At 37.9% G+C, this 20140-nt stretch overlaps 1 protein-coding gene and 2 pseudogenes across 1 annotated transcript; 2 read left to right on the top strand and 1 right to left on the bottom strand.

Annotated features, from left to right (window-relative positions):
* Nucleotides 1–988: 988 nt before the first annotated feature.
* LOC144225556 (olfactory receptor 51L1-like) lies at nucleotides 989–1948 on the bottom strand. The gene has a single exon (XM_077756779.1). The coding sequence runs from the start codon at nucleotides 1946–1948 to the stop codon at nucleotides 989–991; it is 960 nt and encodes a 319-aa protein (XP_077612905.1).
* Nucleotides 1949–15989: 14041 nt separating this feature from the next.
* LOC144225555 (olfactory receptor 51L1-like) lies at nucleotides 15990–16949 on the top strand (annotated as a pseudogene).
* A 290-nt stretch (nucleotides 16950–17239) lies between these two features.
* LOC144225554 (olfactory receptor 51L1-like) lies at nucleotides 17240–19383 on the top strand (annotated as a pseudogene).
* Nucleotides 19384–20140: the final 757 nt, after the last annotated feature.

Below are 20140 nucleotides of genomic sequence, written 5' to 3'. Positions count from 1 at the left end.
AGATAATACTTTTTTACATTTAAACAAATAGATGTCATAAATTATTATTAAGATAAACTTTACCCAATGGATTATAATCACTGACTTCACATCACAGTATTTGGAGTATTTCAAAAATTACTGAGTCCAAAATTTTTATAAAATTAATAATATTTCTAAAAATCAAGAAAGGAAAAATATACAGATTGGTCCTTTCTATTTCTGAGCAAACTAAATTTCCTTAGTAGGGCAGAACATGTATATAAACTTTAAAATATGATGCTGATGCACCATAAGATTTGATAAGTTCTTCTTTGAACCTTAATAGGCTTTTATATCAAGATAAAATTTTTTCCACCTTGAAGAAAGAAAGAATGCAGATATACAAACACATTGTTATAACAAGAAAGGCAACATAAGATTTCTAAACAGCTACAGAGTATCAAGAGGCAAAGAAACATGAGTTGTATGTATGTATGTATGTATGTATGCAGGTATGTATATATTTCTGAGAAAAAGTGAGAGAGAGAGAAGAGGAGGAGCAGAGAGAGAGAGATTGAGAATCGAGAGAAGGTTCCATGTTATCAGCGTAGAGCACATGTGGCTCGATCTCATGAACTGCAGATCATGACCTGAGCCAAAATTAACAGTCAGAAGCTTAACTGACTGAGCCACACAGGTGCCCCTGGGTTTAATATTTAAAGAAAACTTAATGGATAAGTTCCCATGAAAGGTTGAGATTAGAAATGGAAGGGAATAAGTGATTTCTAAAACACTCAACACCACCATATTGATATTTAAAGGTAGTTTATGAACCACATGTTAAGTAAGCTGTATAGTCCCAAGGGACAACAACTCTCTCCTTTAAGAATTTCTCATGATACTCTGTGGACTCTATTTCTGATCTTTCTCTTTTGTTCACAACTGTGATGCCAACATACCTCCTGCAGACAAATCAGTATATGTGTACATCATTTAGAATGATGCCATCATAGTTTAAGATCATGCCTTAAGATATAGTAGAACTGATTTTTGTGGGGCGAAGTAGGTGGAGGACTCCTTGGCGAATCTGTTTGGTCTTCACACTATAGATGATTGGGTTGAGCACAGGTGGAACCAGTAAGTAGATGTGAGCCATGAAGATATGGATCAGTGGGGAGGAATGTTTGGCAAAACGATGAACAATAGATAGCCCCATCATAGGCACATATAGGATGAGTACAACACAGATGTGGGATGCACAGGTGTTGAGAGCCTTAAGCCGCCCCTCACGGGATGCAATTTTTAATATAGAGTGAAGGATGTACACATAAGACACAAAAATACCCAGAGAGTCCATTCCCCACAGCACAATGACCAAAAGCAACCCATATATAACATTAAACATGGTGTCAGCACAGGCAAGGCGGATCATATCCTGGTGCAGACAATATGAATGAGAAAGGACGTGGGAGTGGCAGAAAGGAAAGAAGGCCAGCCGGGCCAGAAGTGGAGTCATGGCACAGGCACTCCTAAGCAGGGCTGCAATTCCAATTTTCATGATAAGTCTTGGGGTGAGAATGGTAGCATACCGTAGAGGGTGGCAGATAGCCACGTAGCGGTCAAAGGCCATGGCCAAGAGCACAGACGATTCTGTGAAGGAGAAAGTGTGAATGAAAAACATTTGGACCACGCAGATGTTGAACTGGATTTCCCTGGAAATGGACCACAGTACCCTGAAGAGTGATATCATTGTGGGCATGGACATGCCCATGTCACTGAAGGAAAGCATGGCTAGAAAGTAGTACATGGGCTGATGGAGCCTGGGGTCTGTCCGAACAATATGCAGGATGGTGCAGTTACCCATGATCCCAACAAGGTAGAGGAGACAGAATGGAATGGATATCCAGTGGTGAAATTCCTCATAGCCAGGGATACCTGAGAGATAGAATGTGGAGGACAAGGTATTACTGGAGTTTAAGGTTGCCATAGAGCTCACTTTTAACTACAGTCCAATTTCAGGATCACTCTCCAGTGGGGAGGGCAGTGATAAGCCCGGCATCTGAATCAGGAAAACAAAACGAAAGCATTAAACTTCAATACTTTCCTGTAAGCACTCTTAAATTCATCCCCACTCTTTTGCTTCCTTCATTTCATTGCTGAGTATTGTTATTTAAGTAAAATATATACTTTATAACAATTCTTTCCCTCCTGCCTCTCAGATGGAGGCTCATTGGTATTCTCTCAAAATACGGACAATCTTCTTCTAAAGACACTACCTAGAGCAGCACACACATAACCTGTTCAGGATGACATCTTTCATTTTTAATTTTCCTCTAGAAATTTCTTGGCAAGGCTATTGATGCTAATATTAATGTTTTTTAATAACTCCTGCTATGATTTACACACAATGCCTTTTTATGCCTAAGCTTCAGTGCTTTCTCAATAATACTACAACACCATGAACGGTGTCTTTACAGAATTCAGTCAAGTATGGGTCAGCAGTACTTATTACCATGATCAGGTCTTACTAAATTAAGATCCGCAGTTAAACCACATATAATTGAGGCCACAGACCTGGTCTGAGACTAGCAATCCCAGGAACTAAACATAGGTTAAAATAGACTTAATTTAAACAGTTTTAAATTTAAAAAATTATAATAACGAACTATGTAACTTTAAATGTAATGTTCCTATTGTAATAAAATATATAATCTAAGCAAAGTGTAACTGTCCCTGACTCTGATTTTAAAGATTCACAACCTTCTTTCTATGATGTTTCAGATCTGCCTTGCTTATTACCACCACCAACCTCCACTTCTCTTGCCTTGGGCTTGTCTCTCTCACCTTCCTTTCTACACTTGCATTCATCGTCTTAACTCCCTAGATTTTCCATTATTCCTTCTTTTTGTTAATTATGTGGAAAAATCTCATCCATAATCCAAGCTTCCTTTTTTTACCCCACTGCTTAGTCAGTTCAGACCATTCCTCTGATATTTTAAATACCTCTCCCAGGGTCGCCTGAGTGGCTCAGTCTGTTAAGTGACCAACTTCGTCTCAGGTCATGAACTCATGGTTCATAGGTTCAAGCCCTGCATCGGACTCTGTGCTAACAGCTTGGACTCTGGAGCCTGCTTTGGATTCTGTGTCTGTCTCGCTCTCTGCCCCTCCACCACTCGTGCTCTGTTTCAGCCTCTCAAAAATGAACAAATGTTAAAAAAAATTAAATACTCTCTCCCAAAGCCAAGAAGAGGTAATTGAAAACTGGAAGATACCTGATCTGGAGGCCAGTCTGAAGCAAGTTTACATTCTCCATGACTTTCTCCTGAGGTTTTAGGAGACTACTATTCACTATCCCCCTTGCTCAGACTCTTTATCTACTTCCACAAGCATATCCACCTCAGTAATATTGTGGCTCCTATTCTTGCTCACTTTTGAAGTTGAATAAAGACTTATTTCCCTCTGCACCAAAGTAGCCTTATCTGTAGACTGAAGATAAAAAAAACTCTTGACAAGATTTCTTTAAGGTTAAAGGAGATACTGTGGACAAAACACTGAACTTAGAGCTTTTATACATAGTGACCATAAAATAATGGTAATAATGATGAAGACAATATATGACAACAACAGTATTTCTTTGAAGGGTCACAAGAGGTAGGAAGATATGAGGAGACTCTGGAGGATCCTTCCACAAAGGAAACACCAGAAGTGGGCACCTCACAAAAGTGACCGAGGTAGGCTGAGGAATGGGACGTGAATAGTACCAGTTTCATCTCTGTTTTATCCAGTGAAAATTTGGGAGATCCATAACATGAATGGCTTCATAATCTTTTTCTCTACCTCCAATTTCCTTGGGTAATTATGATGCTGTTACTTCTATAGTTTTCATTATAAACATTGTCAGTTTTGGAGGAAAAAAAATAAAAAAGACAACAACCAGGATGAAATGGAAAGCTCTCCAAGAAAAGGAATGAGGTTTTTGGCACTACAGGGAGTCTGCAAGCTGAGCATCCATGTTACTGTCCTGAAGTTGCCACAGCATTAATTCACTACATTCCATATATTCACTCATGTCCACTCTGCCTGTTTCTCCACAGCTCATTATATGGTGGCCTTGGTTCAATATTTGTCCAATTCCTATTGTTTCTGACCCTATAATTTCAAATTGATTCACATTGTATTGTGATGTTTTCTACCATTTCCCAGAGGAGGAAGATGGATTTAAGGAGTTATAAACTCAAAATCCAGAAAGAACTACAATTTGGGGTTTAGACTCTGATGAATTCTTTTTCTTCTTTTAAGTGTTTGTTTAATTTTTTAAGAGAGAGAAAGTGTAAGCAGGGTAGCAGAAGAGAGAGAAACGAGAGAAAATCCAAACAGGCTCTGTGCTATAAGCATATAGCCAGACTAGGGCTTGATCCGAGGAACCATGAGAAGAAAATTAACCTGAATCAAAATTAAGAGTTGGATGCATACCAACTGAGCCATCCAGGCATGCCTAGACCTCTGAGTCATAATTAATGTCATATTAAAAATCACTGACACTTGAGATTGGAAGGGACATTCTTGAAGGTTATCTGGTACAGCCCCAATAGCATTCTGGAATACCTATCCCATGACACTAGAAAATAATCCTTCACCCAGTATAAGCATCACATCCCACTCATGGACCCAGAGACCACCTACCATAAAGGCCTAGGCATCCTGGGCAAGTCCAGCCTGAAAAGTCTGAGTCTTGCTTGAATGCTATAAGAATGAGCATGAACAATGAAGGTATTTTAGTGAAAATTATATCCTCTGAGGAACTGAGAATGTCTCTCTTCTTCAACAGTGTCCTGATCCTCCTTCCCATACTCTGAGTGTCCACCCTCCTCTCTTCTGTCTCTCAAGTGCTACTCTGTAGTTTCCTCTTACCTCTCACTTTTATTTTCCCCAGGACTCACTCATGTACTTGGTGGAATAGTTTGCTTGTCGTCAGAGACCATTCTAATTCTCAGAGGAAGAAGGATCAGTTCATAAGTTTCCTCCAGTCCTTTGAGGTAGGAAGTCCCAGGATAAATGCAGGACAGTGTGTGTAACCCTGTCAGTGCCACCATTTTTGGTTTGCTTTTCTCCACCACCCCAGCTGCAGCAGGATTGAGAGGTTGGGAATACAGGGGCAAGAAGGCTATTGAGAGTCTCAAATACTGCTGCCTCAATGTCTAGAACAAATGAGATATCACAACATGAGATGAAATGAGATCAGATCAGATCAGATTAGATCAGATACTAATTTATATCCAGGATACGATGGCGTGGTAACAATTTGGGGATATGGTGCAGCCAGTGAGAGGGACTTATTAAGGATGTAAACTAGGGAGAGACAGAGTCTATACCCTACGAGCTGGAAGTGATCTACTTCCATTCTGTTATTATACACTGGATAAAAATGAGATTCAGTTATGATCTGCCTCCCTCAAAATCATACAACGATGGGTACATGGGAAATCTCTGTTCCTTCCACTTGATTTTGCTGTGAATCTAAAACTGCTATAAAAATAAAATCTATGTTCAAAACCACATAATAAGCCATAAAACCAATGTAATCACTCAGATCTGATTGACTAGTGTGGTATTTTCTTTACTGTGCCCTAGATTCCTTCTGATGAAACAGATTAATATGTTGATAAGACTAAAATCAGAAGCTGTTACTTATCTCTTTAAACTCTCTCTATGTTTGTCAACACTATTGTCTTCTGCATGTCTGTTGGTGATTAAGCAATATAGCATGCTGGCATGTGCACTAATGAATGATCAGAAATCTCTAACTTGGGGTGTGAGTTCCAATTGTGATGTTAGCCCTGTTTAGTATAGGAACTACTTTAAAGAATGTGATCTGCAGTTAATTTTTCCAACTCTGGCTTTAATCTTGCCAATACTGGTCTAATTATAACTGCTAACAATTTTATCATATGTACACTCAACTCAGATTTGTCTATTGCACATTTGTCATAACTCATTAATTACTAGGTACTGCTGTATTTAATGCTTTCTGTTAAAAATTGGCTTTCTCAGGAATTGATGACCTTAATATAAGTAATAGTTTTCTTAAATGTACTCAAAGAAATTCACCATCCACTGATAGTCTGTGGAAATGAGACTCTTTATACTTTAACATTACAAAAACCTTCACAGTTCCACCTTCGAATGTCTTATGAAATTACCAAATGGTCTGAACTTACTGCCTTCACTGACACTCAATGCCTCACACTTCTCCTTATTCTTTAATTTCCTTAATATTAATTTAAATCACTCTTCATGGATTTTCCTATAAAATAAATAAATAAAAACATACATTTTAAGACATCTGATGATTTACATAAGCCAAAATGCAGGGAACTTTAGGCTATGGAGAAATTACAATGCCTATAAATGTTTAGGCAGAAGTTATTTTTGTCCTATGACAGAGCACTATATATTATTTCTGAATTATTCTGCCTCAGCAAGGGCTAAACCTGAACAAATACATAAAAGATATCTTTAGGGACAGACAAGTGCAAGAGTATTTTGTCCCATTGTTGTAAGGCACTGAGCTGATCTCTGTGAATAGCTCCTTATTTATCAACAGAGAAGCTTTGCCAAATTTTACTATACATTTCCACAGATATTTTCATTCATGTATATGTATCTATACGGAACTTGCAATATGACCATTGGGTGGGTGCTAATCGAGGGAAAATATCTGAGTACCAATATCCAGGCTTAAATGTATGAAAATCCAAAATTTTTCCATTGGGAAGATAGTGATACCACTTGGAAGCTGAAGAATGTGCATGCATCTTAGGACTAGATTACTTAGTAAGAAATAGTGCAGTTATAAGACAATAAATGGAGTAAGACATGATGTGATAGAAGATTTTCACTAGAGAATAAATTCCCTCCAGCTTTTTCTTTTCTTCCTTTCCCTCCATCTTTTTTTTTTTCTTTTCTTCCCTTCCCTTCCTTCCTTCCTTCTTAAGATTTAGTCCTAATAGTTTAGGGACATGCCAAGTTACACGGTGGGGCTTTGAGTCTGAAAAGCCAGAATTTGTGAAGACGTGCTGCTTGCTATGGAATGAACAGAAGGAGGTTCATTGGCAACAACGTGAAGTTCATTCAGTGCGATGACAAAGTGAGCCTGATGCCAGTGTGTCAGGACACCAACAGTTCCTTGCATGGCTCCTGACTCTCCGCTTGGGACACAGTTTGTATTTACTCTGGACCACAGTAGGCAAGAACTGCAACAATGTGGTTGTAACCCGTACTGTGAGCTTCCTTCACTTCCCTCTACATATCCAGTTTGTCAAACAACTTCATGGCTTTCTTTCCATTCAGCTCCCTCTCTCTCTTTCTCTCTCTCTTTTTTTTAAGTTTATATTTATTTTGAGAGAAAGCGTCCACACTAGCGCGCGCGCGCGCACACACACACACACACACACACATACACACATACACACGTGTGCTCAAGTGCGAGAGGCAGAGAGAGAGGGAGAGAGAGAATACCAAGCAGGCTTCTCGCTTTCAGCACAGCAGCAGCTCCCTCTCTAAGCAGTGAAATTCATCCAAACTTCCCCTCAAAACCTTTCCTCTGCTCTACACACTTCTGGATTGGCTCACCCCTCCCCCCACCCCATACTGTGATTGGCTGACTATACTTGTCTGGTTTCTTTCTTTTTAAAATTTTTTAAATGTTTTATTTATTTCTGAGAGAGAGAGAGACAGATTGCATGAGCAGGGGAGGGTCAGAAAGAGAGACAGACTCCGAAACAGGCTCCAGGCTCTGAGCTAGCTGTCAGCACAGAGCCCTGAGCCCTACCCGGGGCTCAAACCCACTAGCGGAGAGATCACGACCTGAGCCAAAGTCGGAGGCTTAACTGACTGAGCCACCCATGCGCTCCGATACTTGTCCCATTTCTTAAGATCATAGAACAACATTTTGAAAGTGATACTGGTCCTAAAACAAACAGCCTTCCCCCACCCCCACATGCTTTCTTTTATATATATATATTTTTAATTTTAATGTTTATTTTTCAGAGAGAGACATAGTGTGAGCAGGGGAGGGGCAGAGAGAGGGGGAAACAGAATATGAAGCAGGCTAGGCTCCAAGTCTTTTACTCTACCCACTGATACGGGAGGTTGGGGGAGTTCTCGGCACCTGACACCTCAGCCACCAGCCAATGCCAGATTCTTGACTTCGCTGGAGAAAGAATTCAAAGACGAGTTAGAATAAAGTAAAAGCAGAAGCTTTATTGCAGAGCAAAAGTACACACTCCCAAAGAGAAAGTGCGGAAGAACTCAGAATATCCAAGTGATGCCAGGTGGATGTTGGGCTCTGATGCTTATGGGTGGCTATCATTTGGGGACTAAATATTCTCGTGGGGCTCTGGAACAGGAGGGGATTTCTGGGAACTCTAGATAGTATTACACATGCTCTATAGTAGGTCCTACGTGCCTTCAAATTTTGCTCTTGCGACTACTCCATGTACACTCAAGATCTATTGGGAGTATTCTGGCATTCCCAGTGAGGCGTCATTCTCAGTCATTTATGGGAGAACTGGCTTTTTCTGCACATGTGTGCTGCAGTTAAGGCTACTTGATGTCTTGAGAAATCACAGCGCTATCACAGGTGTGCCTAATCGTCACAGACTGTCAGGTGTCAGACTCAGTTCCCAGTTTTTTGTTACTCTTGCAAATATCCAGCGCTTCCCTATCCTGCCTGCCTCACCACTATTATAGACACTTGAAGACTATGGAGTCCTGTGATCAAGAAAAATAATCCTTAAATCACTGTCCATTGAAGAAGAGATTGGAATACCTACAACAGACTGGCCATCTATATTGAGTTACAGGGATGACACGTGTGTTTCCACTTAGTCTGTTGAAGTTTCAATTCCAAAATTTCTGCTTACTGTGGTCATTTGGACTTTAAGGTCCTAGGGATGGATATTCTCTTTTAAACATTTAAACAGCTGGATATATAGTTGATCCTTGAACAGCATGGAGGTTAGGGGTTCTGAGTCTTGTGCTGTCAAAAATTTGGCTATTATTTTTGGGGCTTCAAAAACTTAACTGCTAGTAGCTTACTGTTAGCCCTATTGATAACATAAATTGATTAACAACTGATTAACACATGTATCATATATTTATTATATGCTGTATTCTTACAATAAAGGAAGCTAGAGAAAATAAAATGTTTTTTGTGGTTTTTAAATAAAGTTTATTTATTTTGAGATAGGAGAGAGCATGCACAATCAAGGGAGGGGCAGAGAGAGAGAGAGAGAGAGAGAGAGAGAGAATCCCAAGCAAGCTCCCCACTGTCAGCACAGAGCCCGACATGGGGATTAATCTCATGAACTGTGAGATCCTGATCTGAGCTGAAATCAAGAGTTGGCTACTTATCTAACTGAGCCACCCAGGAACTCCCAAAAAATAAGTGTTAAGACAGTCATTAGAAAGAGAAAATACATATATAATACTGTACTGTATTTATTTTAAAAATCCATGTATACATGGACTTATACCATTCAAGCCCGTGTTGACGCCCGTGTTGTCCAAAGGTCAACTGTATAATATATGCACATTTGTAGTGAGAATTATATAAACACAGAAAACAATTTAAAAGAATCCATAGCCAAATCAGAAGTCTAAAATGGAAGATGGATGGGAAAAAGTATGAAGAAGGTATAATTTAGATGTATATCTGTGGTTTGACTTTTTTTTTCGACAATGCCAATGTACTCTTGGTATACCTGTGTTACTGTGTAGCTTAAGGGAGGTGAATAAATAATGCAGTCATAATTGTATTCATCAGAAAAAATATAAACCAAGAAATTACAAAGAAGATGTGTCCTCCCATGTCTTGTAAAACATTAAGAAATTTTTCTATCCTCTTATAATACCTTTTCTATATCTCTCTGCATAGAGAACTGGTCATCTACTCGGCTGATGAAGGTGAAAAATCTGTGTCCTGTTCATTGTGATATTTCTTCACACATACAAACCTTCAAAACTTGGTTAGAATTGGATTCTACTCACATGTCACGCTCCTGTGAGAATATATTTCTAGGAACTTTGAACCACCATCGACATCTGTCCTCATGTTCATATTGCATATGCACTTGTCTTTTATCTCTTGCCATTTTATATTTTATATTTTTGTATGTCTTTCTCCTTTGTTATAGTGCACATTGCTCCTTAGCAGAGGCCATGTCCTCCTATGTATTTGCTGTCATTCCAATAAATGAGAAAAAAAAAGAGAAGGAAAAAGAAAGCAAGGGAGTGGTTTTTTCTCTGTCCAATAATTTCAATATAAATTTAGGACAACCAGTGAATTGTCTTTAGTTTATTAGAGGTCACACTAATCCCCAAGTACTGTAGTGCATTAACAGTTTCCTGATTATAATATTAAATCTTTCAGACATAACCAGGGATCAGTCTCCAACAAAATTGAATTCTGTCCACATTTTGCTATGTATTTAACTATAAGATGGAGAGAAAAGGGAAAAGAGGAAAGAAACTTCACATCTTCTTTCCAGGAAGAATAAGATAAATGGACTATAATGCTTTCTGGCTAAATCTCACATATTCTATCTATCTCTTTACAATAATAAACAAACAAACAAACATATATTGAGCATATATGAGGGCTATGTTAGTTGTATTATAGTTGTATAATATAGTTGTATTAGAGAGTTTGATATTTTTTTTATTTTTTATTTTTTATTTTAATTTAATTCCAGTATAGTTAACATGTTATGATAGTTTCAGAGTAACAATATAGTTACTCAAAAATTTTATGCATTAGTCAGTGCTCATCATGATAAATATAATCTTAATTCCTTTCACCTATTTTTACCAACTCCACCCGCCTTCCCCTGGTAACACCAATTTGTTCTCTACAGTTAAGACTCTGTTTCTTGGTTTGCCTCTCTATATCCTTTTTATTCCTCTGTTCATTTGTTTTGTTTCTTAAACTCCACATATGAGTGAAATCATATGTTACTTTTCTTTTCTAACTATATTATTTCACTTAGCATTATGATCTCTAAATCCATGCATGTTGTTGCAAATGTCAATATATCATTCCTTTTTATAGCTGAATAATATTCCATTATATATATGTATATAACATATATATATTGGTGCATATATCTTTTTGAATTAGTGTTTTTCATATTCTTTGATTAAATTCCCAATAGTGAAATTACTAGATCATATTGTAATTCTTCTTTTAATTTTTGAAGAACCTACAGACTATTTCTCATATCCCATTTAATTCTAAAGGAATTTTATTAATACATAATCCTAATGACACAGTTAAGAAAACAACTAAGAATGATCAGTTCATTTGCCTAAAAACTATCCTAGTATGAATTCATTGCTCTGGAATTTGAACCCAGGTATAATCACAAATTTGCAATCTTTACATTATCATTTTAAACTTAGGAGTCATATAGTTACGTATTGTTAAGTCAGTAGTTAATACACTATTAGTTAAGTTTTGGGGGAGGCAACTTAAAAGATGAGCACGTCACAGCATTTTTTAAATGTAAAATGACATAATGAATTTAATATTGTTTTAAGCAGCATGAACCCTTATTCAAATACCAAAGATTTTCTAAAGTTTGCTCAGAATAGGGGACTGACGCATCTACTCTCCTACCCATTACTCCATCAGCCTTCCTCTGATGGACTGAATTAAGCATAGATGCCCATGTATAAATTCAGTTTCAATGGAGTTTCTATCTAGTCCCAAAATATAACAGAGTAGAGATGCTGTTGCTTGTAAGACAGAGATGGTTGTACAATCTTAGTATCCACAGACTCTTTGTTCTACTAAAGGCTTTACAGTTGGAACTCAACCACCCCTCTGTGTATCTAAGTTCAGCCAGCTATCAGAAATACAGTCAGAATCTCCTTGAATTTATCCACCTGAGTCTCTCTTAGGCATTCTCTGTTCCTGTGGAAATCCCCACTCTCTCATCCTGAGGGACATTCATCCCTTATACCCATCCTTATACCCCAACTCCTTATGTGGCATTAGTGGCTATTTTCCCTCAGGCTCCCAGGAACCCTCCATAACCAGGAAAAACTAAAAGCTTCTTTTGTCTCAGATATATAAATCAGTAACTCCTTTGCCCCTTGGGAAATTGAGAACTCCATGAGTAAGAAAGCAAAGCAGTGAAAGTTAATTAAGTGATGGGGAAACAGAAGTGGCTATAGACTTGAGTAAGTCTGTTATGGGGAGGAGGGCTAAGCTTGGAAGAAAAACAATGACCAATTTGTCAATGGAAAGGGGGAAGGAAAATATGAGTTAAAGAAAAGAGATTGTGGAAGGTTAGACATAAGGATTTGGGTGAGGTGAAAAAAGCAAATTTTGTAGGACAAAAATATAGAATGTGGTATAGTACCATGAGGTGAGATATGCTTAAGTATTTGAGATAAGTGGACAAGGAATATTTGAAGAGAATTATGAGGAGACTTGGATTATTATACAAAGAAAGAGAGAAAGAATGTCTGTAGTGTGGTGAACAATAATAACAATAATATGTTTTGAGTGCTCTCTGAGTGGCACTCTGGGGGTTTTGAGCATAAAGGTAAAGAGGAAAGGGAGTAGGGGCAAAAACCACATGTATAAATCTATCTTCCTTTCCCCATACACTAGAAAGAAGGATCTTTTCAGTAATGGCAATGGCTTTCCTTTCATCCTGAGATCAGTAGGCAGCAGTTGACACATTGTAAACACAGGAATGATTTACCTTACCGATGTCTTTAAGAATTTACTGCTCTAAGAAAGATTTGAGGGAATGACACACAAAACAGGAAAGAATTAGATGACTTAAATGACTAATATAATAATTTAGAAAAGAAATCATGACAATGATAAAAATCAGATGTGAATTAGTTGGATACTTTAGACACGGGAAGAAGAGGACATGTTAAGGGGTTGGGTGGAAGTAAAAGGTTATAATAATCAAGGACAATGCCTAGTTTTTATATTTGATCAGCTATGCAGCATGAGTTACATTTACTAAAGAGGAAATATTAAGGGAATCATCAGGATTTCTTTCTTGGCCATGTGATCTTTGATGTGTCTTTTAGACATACAAGCAGAGATATTTCAGTAAGCTGTTTCATACATCCTTACTCTTGTTGGAGATTTTGAGTTCTTCCCACTTCACTCCCTTCTCTGCCCTGCAAAACCTTTTCCTTTCAGGATCTGCCTCCCTCAGTTTTGTTCTAGAACTATCTTTTTGGTAAAATTATAAAGAAAAGTGAGAAAACAACACATGCCCAGGTAAAATTTGGAGGCATTTGCAGGAGAGAACAAGGGAATTACACAGGGAAGCCTGATAAACATGCTCTGCAGTCTGAGTAGGAAGGACCATTGATGAATTATATACATCACTCTAATTCCTAGTGTGTGACCAAGGGTCATCATAGTATAGAATCAGGGCTACTTCCTGAAATAGGGTTAACATGTTTCAGTAGAAGTTACAGAAGCTTTAGAAGTAGGGGCATAGATTCTATTTCTAACTATTCTTTTGTTTGCTTGGTAACATTTCTGAACCCAGGCTACTCATTTATAACATGGCCTCTGTTTACCTTATATAAATATTTAGTGGTTCATATGTGTTAATTAATATATAAATAATTTTAAAGAGTCTAAAAATACTCTGAGATATTTGGATATGATTATAAGCCATGAACGTAATAACTCATAAACTTAAGGAATCAGATAATGATAACTGATTTTTTTCTTTAACTATGTAGAGATTTCCATTCATAGCCAAATTTCTCTTATGAAAGAATCATTGCATTATGAGGAATAATGTACAGGTGATTAAATGACCAAGGATTTAGTAACAAGCATAAGATGTTGTGTGGTTGTTGTGACAGAAAGAAGGCAAGGCAGAAAAAGTATACATTAGTAAAATACTGAACTGGTGAAGTGTCTGAAGGAACTGAATTTGTTTTAACATTGTTTTGGCATTAGGGACTGCTCATCATGGTGGGCTGGAGCTTGAATGTTGGCCAAGCTACTCACAAGGCTGCAGGAACCAGACAGGTGATCCAACCACTATTCTGGGAAATTGCCATCTACATGAGCAGATCTTTGAAACTGATATTTATTAAAGCTATTATTGTATCTGTGTGCTTTTACCCAAACCGTATAAGTCTCTAAGCCTCAGTCTGCCTATCCCTAATACGCCTCTCTTTTGATGTCATTGGAGCTAGTTTCCAGTACAAATATGATAATTAAAATGTACAAATTCAAATTGAAAGAGGGAAGCATTTTCATACATTGTTTAATTTAATTATCTGTAAAATATTGTAAGATACAGTTTAGTCACTTTGTAACTGAAATACACTAAAACTGAATGAGCAAAGAAGCAAAAACAAGAAAATTAAGAGATGGCACCAGATTTTTGCAATTTTAATGGCCCACTGGATCACAGTCTGGGGGGTACTATCTTCATTCTAATACCATAGGGATGATGAGGCTGTGATTGCTGATATTTTTCTTTTATCTGTCAGAGATGGCCCAAGGCCATTTCTACAGATGGGAGGATTAGAAAAACAGCTGAGTTTCAGTGACACCAGAAGAGAGGTTTCAGGATCAACAAGGCTGATGCAGCTCACAAATCAATGATAAAATGATAATGATTCACTTAAGTAAAACCCTTCCTGATTGCAGTATAAGTTCATATAAATGAACCTTGGGTAGGGAATGTGAAATGGAAACCAAACTCCAAATACCCATATTGAATAAGTGAGGTACGTGCTATTTATTCCTGGATGTTTGTGGGCTTCTGGTTCCCACTTAAACGAGTTTCAGGGCTCATTTATTTCCCTCTCAAATTGGAAACCACACTCACTACATGTGCAATGTTTTTCAAGTAACCATTATATACTATGATATGATTTGATTAGTTTTTCAAGTATCCATTATATCCTATGATATGATTTGATTAGTCTTGTAAGTTATTTTCCATTGGAAAATGGATTTTTTATGCATCTATTACCTAAACTTTTTCCAACATTCCTTCTTTTTTTTTTTAATGTTTGTTTATTTGTTTTTGAGACAGAGAGAGAGGGCACAAGGAGAGGAGGGGCAGAGAGAGGGAGGGAAGACACAGAATCTGAGCTTTCAGCACAGAGCACAACACAGGGCTTGAACTCACCAACTGTGAGAACAGAACTTGAGCCAAAGTCTGATGTTTAATGGACTGAGCCACCCAGGTACCCCTTCCAATGTTCCTTCTAAACTGTTTCTATAAAGTGTCCTTGTCTCAGGAAAACTAATCCTTGACATGGAGAGATCAGGATCTTGGAAAATATCCTTACTTAATAACATACACAAAAATAAATGGTAAATAAACGATGAATATAAAAGTAAATAAAAACATGGGGCGCCTGTGTGGCTTAGTCGGTTAAGCGTCCGACTTTCGCTTAGGCCATGATCTCGCGGTTCGTGGGTTCGAGCCCCGCGTCGGGCTCTGTGCTGACTGCCAGCTCAGAGCCTGGAGCCTGTTTCAGTCTGTGACTCCCTCTCTCTCTGACCCTCCCCTGCTCATGCTGTCTCTCTCTCTCTCCTAGAAATAAATAAAAACATTAAAAAATTTTTTTTAAAGTAAATAAAAACAAACCAGCCTATCAAAATATTAGTAGAAAAGATAGGACAATACATTATAAATTTAGAAGAGAGAAGAGTATCCTGTGAATGACTCAAAATCCAGAACTAGTAGAATAAAAAATTGACAGTAAAAGTCATAATTATCATAAACCATTTAAAGGACTAAAAAGTAATAAATTAAAAGAGGGTGGTGACTTTGGGTAATTTTTCAAAATCATTTTTAAAACCATATAGATAATGTGTCTACAAAACAATAAGAGTAAAGAAAAAAACTAATGTAGAAACATGAGTTATTGTCTTCTCCATACTATATGTTTTTCTTCCTTCTAGGAGTCCACATTTTTATGGTAGGAAAATGACTACTTGGGACAGACTCATGACAGCCTCTAACTCCAGTATGGAACGGTCTGTTTCATTCTACCTCACTGGGATTCCTGGCTACGAGAATGCTAATCATCTTTCGATCCTCTTTTGTGTGTGCTACCTGATAGGAATAGTGGGCAACAGTGCAATCCTTCACATCATCTACATAGACAAGAGTCTTCACAAGCCCATGTACTACTTCCTGGCCATGCTGTCCCTCACTGACATGGGCATGTCTATCTCTACCCTGCCCACAGTATTAAAAAACCTCCTGGTTTGATAGTAGGGAGATTGAGATTAATGCTTGTGTAGTCCAGATGTATTTTATTCATACTTTTTCCTCTGATGTAGTCAGCTGTGCTTCTAGCCATGGCTTTTGACCACTATGTTGTCATTTGTGATCCTTTGAGGTATTCCAGCAAGCTCACTCCACAGCCCGCTATCTATATTGGGGTCTTCATTATAATCAGATGTTCTGTTGTCCTCCCTGTTATTCTTGTTTGTATTCTCACATTTTCTTTCTGTCACTCCCATGTTCTCTCCCACTCTTTCTGCTTGTATCAAGATGTCATCCAGTTGGCCTGTGATGACATCTTACTCAACATTTTATATGGCTTGTTTGTTGTTGCATTTTATTGGAGTGTAGATTCTCTAGGAATCTTGTTATCTTATGCTTTCATCCTCCATTCTTTGCTAGAGATTGTATCCCAGGGAAGGCAGCTTAAAGCCCTCAATACATGTGCTTCCCACATTTGTGCTGTATTCATTCTATATGTGCCCATGATCGGGCTATCCTTAGTGCATCGCTTTGCAAAACACTCCTCCCCCTTTATTCCACGTTAACATAGCCAATATTTACCTCTTAGTTCCACCAGTACTTAACCCAATCATTTATAGCATCAAGAAAAAGCAGATTCACCAAGGTTTCCTAAGGGTATTATTACCCAAAAGGATTGAGCTTCCTCACACTTAACTGGGATAAGATTCTCTATTATTTTGACCTTTTTATCCATTTTCTTCATTCTGAAGATAACGTGTTTAGAATTTCTTGGACACATTTGGTGCATAATAAGTACATGATAGTTAATAAATTCTACACGTCTCTGCAGAAGAATGAAACCAGACAACTTTCTTACACCATTCACAAAAATTGATTCAAAGTGGATGAAAGTCTTAAATGTGAGAGAGAAACCCATAATAATCCTATAGGAGAAAAGAGGCTGCGACCACTATGACTTTGTCTGCAGCAACTTCTTAGTAGACATGTCTCAGGAAGTAAGGAAACTATGGGGACCTCATCAAGATAAAAAGTTTCTGCACAGCAAAGGAAACAACCAAACAAAATTAAAAGGCATCCTACAGAATGGGAGGAGATGTTTGCAATGACATATTAGATAAAAAGCCCAAAATCTATAAAGAACTTATCAAACTCAATACTCAAGAAACAAATAATCTGGTGAAGAAATGGGCAAAAGACATGGGCAGACACTTTCCCAAAGAAGACATCCAGATGGCCAACCAACACATGGAAAACATCAATATCACTCATCATCAGGGAAATACAAATCAAAACCACAATGGGATACCACCTCACACATATAAGAATGACTAAAATGAACAACTCGGGAAACAGATGTTGGCAAGGATGAGGAGAAAGGGGAACACTTTTGCACTGTTGCCAGGAACACATACTGATGCAGCCACTCTGAAAAACAGTATCGAGGTCCCTCAAAAAATTAAAAATAGAATTTTCCTATGACTGAGCAATTACACTACTAAGTATTTATCCAAAGGATACAAAAAAGTTGATTCAAAGGGCACATGCACCCCAGTGTTTATAGTGGCACTATCAACAATAGCCAAATTATGGAGGGAGTCCAAATGTCCATCAGCTGATGAATGGATTAACATATAGTATATACATACAATGGAATATTACTTGGCAATACTACTTATTGCAAACGGCAATGAGAAAGAATGAAATCTTGCCATTTGCAACAATGTGGATGGAACTAGAGTGTATTATGCTAAGTGAAACAAGTAAGGCACAGAAAGAAAAATATCATATGATTTCATTCATATGTGGAATTTAAGAAATAAAACAGATGAACATACGGGAAGTAAAGGAAAAATAAGATAAAAACAGAGAGGGAGGCAAACCATAAGAGACTCTTAAAGACAGAGAACAAATTGAGGGTTGCTGGAGGGGAGTTGGGTAGGGGGATGGGTTAAATGGGACACAGGCATTAAGAAGGACTCTTGTTGGGATGACCACTGAGTATCATATGTAAACCATGAGTCACTGGGTTCTACTCCTGAAACCAATACTACNAAAAAAAAAAAAAAAAAAAAAAAAAAAAAAAAAAAAAAAAGAGAAGGACTCTTGTTGGGATGACCACTGAGTATCATATGTAAACCATGAGTCACTGGGTTCTACTCCTGAAACCAATACTACACTGCATGCTAATTTGAATTTAAATACATTAATTAAAAANACTGGGATTCCTGGCTACGAGAATGCTAATCATCTTTCGATCCTCTTTTGTGTGTGCTACCTGATAGGAATAGTGGGCAACAGTGCAATCCTTCACATCATCTACATAGACAAGAGTCTTCACAAGCCCATGTACTACTTCCTGGCCATGCTGTCCCTCACTGACATGGGCATGTCTATCTCTACCCTGCCCACAGTATTAAAAAACCTCCTGGTTTGATAGTAGGGAGATTGAGATTAATGCTTGTGTAGTCCAGATGTATTTTATTCATACTTTTTCCTCTGATGTAGTCAGCTGTGCTTCTAGCCATGGCTTTTGACCACTATGTTGTCATTTGTGATCCTTTGAGGTATTCCAGCAAGCTCACTCCACAGCCCGCTATCTATATTGGGGTCTTCATTATAATCAGATGTTCTGTTGTCCTCCCTGTTATTCTTGTTTGTATTCTCACATTTTCTTTCTGTCACTCCCATGTTCTCTCCCACTCTTTCTGCTTGTATCAAGATGTCATCCAGTTGGCCTGTGATGACATCTTACTCAACATTTTATATGGCTTGTTTGTTGTTGCATTTTATTGGAGTGTAGATTCTCTAGGAATCTTGTTATCTTATGCTTTCATCCTCCATTCTTTGCTAGAGATTGTATCCCAGGGAAGGCAGCTTAAAGCCCTCAATACATGTGCTTCCCACATTTGTGCTGTATTCATTCTATATGTGCCCATGATCGGGCTATCCTTAGTGCATCGCTTTGCAAAACACTCCTCCCCCTTTATTCCACGTTAACATAGCCAATATTTACCTCTTAGTTCCACCAGTACTTAACCCAATCATTTATAGCATCAAGAAAAAGCAGATTCACCAAGGTTTCCTAAGGGTATTATTACCCAAAAGGATTGAGCTTCCTCACACTTAACTGGGATAAGATTCTCTATTATTTTGACCTTTTTATCCATTTTCTTCATTCTGAAGATAACGTGTTTAGAATTTCTTGGACACATTTGGTGCATAATAAGTACATGATAGTTAATAAATTCTACACGTCTCTGCAGAAGAATGAAACCAGACAACTTTCTTACACCATTCACAAAAATTGATTCAAAGTGGATGAAAGTCTTAAATGTGAGAGAGAAACCCATAATAATCCTATAGGAGAAAAGAGGCTGCGACCACTATGACTTTGTCTGCAGCAACTTCTTAGTAGACATGTCTCAGGAAGTAAGGAAACTATGGGGACCTCATCAAGATAAAAAGTTTCTGCACAGCAAAGGAAACAACCAAACAAAATTAAAAGGCATCCTACAGAATGGGAGGAGATGTTTGCAATGACATATTAGATAAAAAGCCCAAAATCTATAAAGAACTTATCAAACTCAATACTCAAGAAACAAATAATCTGGTGAAGAAATGGGCAAAAGACATGGGCAGACACTTTCCCAAAGAAGACATCCAGATGGCCAACCAACACATGGAAAACATCAATATCACTCATCATCAGGGAAATACAAATCAAAACCACAATGGGATACCACCTCACACATATAAGAATGACTAAAATGAACAACTCGGGAAACAGATGTTGGCAAGGATGAGGAGAAAGGGGAACACTTTTGCACTGTTGCCAGGAACACATACTGATGCAGCCACTCTGAAAAACAGTATCGAGGTCCCTC

The sequence above is a fragment of the Crocuta crocuta genome, unplaced genomic scaffold (assembly GCF_008692635.1).
Source record: "Crocuta crocuta isolate KB4526 unplaced genomic scaffold, BGI_CrCroc_1.0 scaffold666, whole genome shotgun sequence".
NCBI classification, from domain to species: domain Eukaryota; kingdom Metazoa; phylum Chordata; class Mammalia; order Carnivora; family Hyaenidae; genus Crocuta; species Crocuta crocuta.
The sequence above is the reverse complement of the archived record's forward strand: the minus strand, read 5'-3'. Positions and strand labels throughout refer to the sequence as shown.

What these genes read in the sequence shown, in the direction of transcription:
- LOC144225556 (XM_077756779.1), bottom strand. Translation starts at nt 1,948, where the DNA reads ATGGCAACCTTAAACTCCAGTAATACCTTGTCCTCCACATTCTATCTC.